Here is a 3,503-nt window from a genome sequence, read left to right on the forward strand (position 1 = left end):
ATATCTTCCCCAAGTAGAAGACATATGGTAATGCTCCACATTGTAAAACAATAAGCATTTCAGAAATTAAGTGAGATATAATATCCTATACACCTGGCCTTGATTTTCTCCAAGGATATAATAGCATATGGTATGTGTGTGTGTGTGTGTGTGTGTATAAATTAGGTGATCTTTGTGTGTTAATCTATGGTAAGAAATGCAATCTATACTATGTGCTCTCTGTTTCTCACAATAGAGTTGTGAATCACAAACCTGAACTTGATTTTGTAGGCCCTTGATATGTTGCACAGCCAAGTCCAACATGTCGGCATAGCTTGTTTGCTGCAATAATAGTTGAAGCGATTATAAGATATGGTTCATCTTCAGGATTCATCAAAGGTTAGTCACATGTTCCACACAGTTATCTCCATATGGAATTAAAGCTGAAATGTACTAGCATAGTAACATTGGCTCCTAAATGTAGTGCCCCAAATAAACATCAATAATACTGTTACACGTACATCAATGCAGAGCAAACATTTGCAGAAAGCAATCCTATTGGGATACTACCCAATTGAAGTATCTTGAAGTATATACAAAAGAATGTATGTATTTCTCGTTAGACATGTTTACCTTCACATATTTATTTGATCATTTAGTACAAACCCTAAATAACAAAATCACAACTTAATTTATAGCATTCGTAAATCAGAAGGATAGTTTAATTGGGAGAACTTGTTGAGATCAGTAGTGTACAAGCGAATGTTACCACTACATAAAACAACAAGAAACAAATGACAATGAAAACTTTTTAATAGAAGTCCTTGACTGACTAAATTAACAAAGGAAATGAGAAAGAGAAAAGCAACTAAGAGTTCACTTAGATCTTACATGTTAGGCCCAAAGATACAAGATTTTACATGTCATATAAGAAGTGATGTCAGCAAATTTTGGAAATACAAATCACCAGTTTTTCATGCTTATACATGACACCCTATTATGCATCCCGCAATCTCATCAACTATAGTGTAGCTTAAACTAACTTTCCTTTTCATGAAGCATAACAACATAGGTATTTGAGAACCAACTTAGTACAACTTTAAATTATCAGAATCCTTTCACAGCTGCTGCAACTTTAAATTCCTATTCCAACTTGTAAATCACTTTATTTTTACAAAATTATTTTGTTTCTCCGTTTATAAAAGCCAAACTGGTTTGTGTTGCTTCAAGGAGAAGTTAATCAGTCTTTTGTAGGTTCAACATCACCTAATACTTTTAACAAAATTAAAAAAAAAAAAAAAAATATTATATCTCCACTAAAGCATGTAAATGTACTCATTCATAAAGCATGAAAGTATACAATGGGCCAAATGGATTTTCACTGAACTGAACTGAAAAGCTAAATATGTAACATGCACTTACAAGACCTTAAGATTCATTAACAAAAGCTTTTTTTCATTGAAATTAGCTAGTGTTACTTAATACCAAAACTTTGGACCAGGAATTCCAATGCATCTTCTACATTTACTACAAAGAACACATAGAAAGTTATTATAACGTCAAAATGCAGAAAACTGCATGTAGGGCACATATATGTCAAGATAATACATAAGTTCATGTCATTACATTCAACAATCCAGATCTCAGAGATTCGTAGTTTTTACCTTATCCATGTTAGGAACAAGGTCTTGCAGTTTCTTTAACTTCCCACTTATTCTAGTTCTTCTCTCCTGTAACACAAACAAAAGACAAAGATTAAATAACTACGAATTAATATGAAATGCCACCTCTATGAATATAGGCGACATGACCAACTTTAACATGCAAGACATTTGTCAACACTGATGAGTGATAACATTCCAGGTATTATTTGGAGAAAAGTAATTCCCAAGTGATAATTATATAAATGATACAAAGGAGATATATGGGTGTGAGTGTTTTCACCTTGTTATGTCCACCTTCAAGCATTATGCTCTCTTATACAAACATATTATTACGGCGGCCCTAGTGTTCTCTCTGCTACAGAACAAGCAACCATCTAATTAATCCCCTGTTCCACCAACACTAAGATTAATCCCATGTTCCACCAACACTAAGACTCTGCTTCCTTTTCTGTTTAATCTTAAGAATGCCAACTGCAAAGACTGGCATGTTGAACCACCTGAACTCTATATGGTTCAGTAATATCAAGTGCTCTCATTTCTTAGAGGTGGAAAGATAAAATTGCTGGAAACTCATCCATTAACCAATGAGATTGGGTGAAGAGATCCAGAATCTTGTATATTATTATGAATGGCTTAACATGTAGAACTATATTATCCAACAATAGAAGCCAATCTCTCATCTACTGCAAAGCTGGTTGGGTTGTAAACTATAGTTTATCTAATATATTTGTTGTTCTTGGAGGGGCGTATAGAATTGGTTCCTTCAGAGACTGTTTTTCAAATATGCCGAATTACTCTTGTAAAAGACCACATTCTGTTTGCAGCATTACATCTCAGTTTTCAATCATTGCGCAAATAGTATAGCTGGATGAATATGACATAATCCTACTGCCAACTGAATCACCCATTCAAAACTTTAATTGTTATTACTACAAGTTAGTACTTATTGTAAATATTGCCACTCTCTATGTACTTCATTAACTTATCATGAGTTAAGTAATTCAAACAATTAAGAAACATGTTACTTTGGCACAAGGTTTTATTTTCATTTTTACTTTATCATTTTGATAAAAATAGTGTCAAACCATTAATGTAAAGAGAGTCAAAATTGTACACGGTTAATACTGTTTGTAATGACCAGATGAAAGAACGAAGAACATATCATGCAACTAGACTCATTTCAAGTACCACTAGTATGATAAGTTTAAGAACAAAAGACTCGCTTAATCCTCAATTCTTCATAACTTGTGCTGGCAGTGAGGCTTCGCATATTCGATCCAATACCATCTATTCACAGCTCTAGAGCAGAGGCTCTTGCTGTTATAAGTTGAAGAAGGGTCTTACATCTGGCTTAGCACTAAAACTAAAACCTCAAACAACAACTGGCATACCTTGGCGGAGAGTGGAGAAATATACAGTCAGCCCTTTGACTAGTTTTCAACATATATTAGACTCCATATGTTTCTGATTCAAACAATCTCACCCGAAGAATGGGTATGAAAGTCCTACAATCCAATTCTGCAATACATATGTAGCCTAATTGTAAGTGGAAATTAAAAGATCAAGCATCAATAGTCCAGTGAACACTTCAAGTTCAGACTTCTTTCGGGATTTCATCAACATCCCTTCTTTGTGACTGTTAACTTTCAATGTTATAAACAACTAGATTATTTTTCTTCTCTAAAAACGTAGGATCAAATAGCAACACCTCTCACCTACTAGAAACATTTCATACAAAAATTACCAGAAAAGAAAAACAACAGACAACACTTCATATTGATAATGCACAACGACTCCAAACAACAAAGACACAGAGAGAGAGAGAGAGAGAGAGAGAGAGAGAGAGAGAGAGATATACAA

General features: G+C 33.9%; 1 protein-coding gene across 1 annotated transcript in view; it reads right to left on the reverse strand.

The window, feature by feature from the left end:
* The window catches only part of LOC101314936 (transcription factor bHLH128-like), a 7,861-nt gene that overhangs the window by 841 nt on the left and 3,517 nt on the right, over nt 1–3,503 (reverse strand). Inside the window, exons 4-5 of the mRNA XM_004296662.1 lie at nt 1,644–1,709; nt 253–321 (exon numbers count right to left, since the gene is read on the reverse strand). Of these exons, the coding sequence (XP_004296710.1) occupies nt 253–321; nt 1,644–1,709 (135 nt within the window). The remainder of the gene's footprint in view (nt 1–252; nt 322–1,643; nt 1,710–3,503) is intronic.

This window comes from Fragaria vesca, linkage group LG4, assembly GCF_000184155.1.
Source record: "Fragaria vesca subsp. vesca linkage group LG4, FraVesHawaii_1.0, whole genome shotgun sequence".
Classification (NCBI taxonomy): Eukaryota; Viridiplantae; Streptophyta; class Magnoliopsida; order Rosales; family Rosaceae; genus Fragaria; species Fragaria vesca.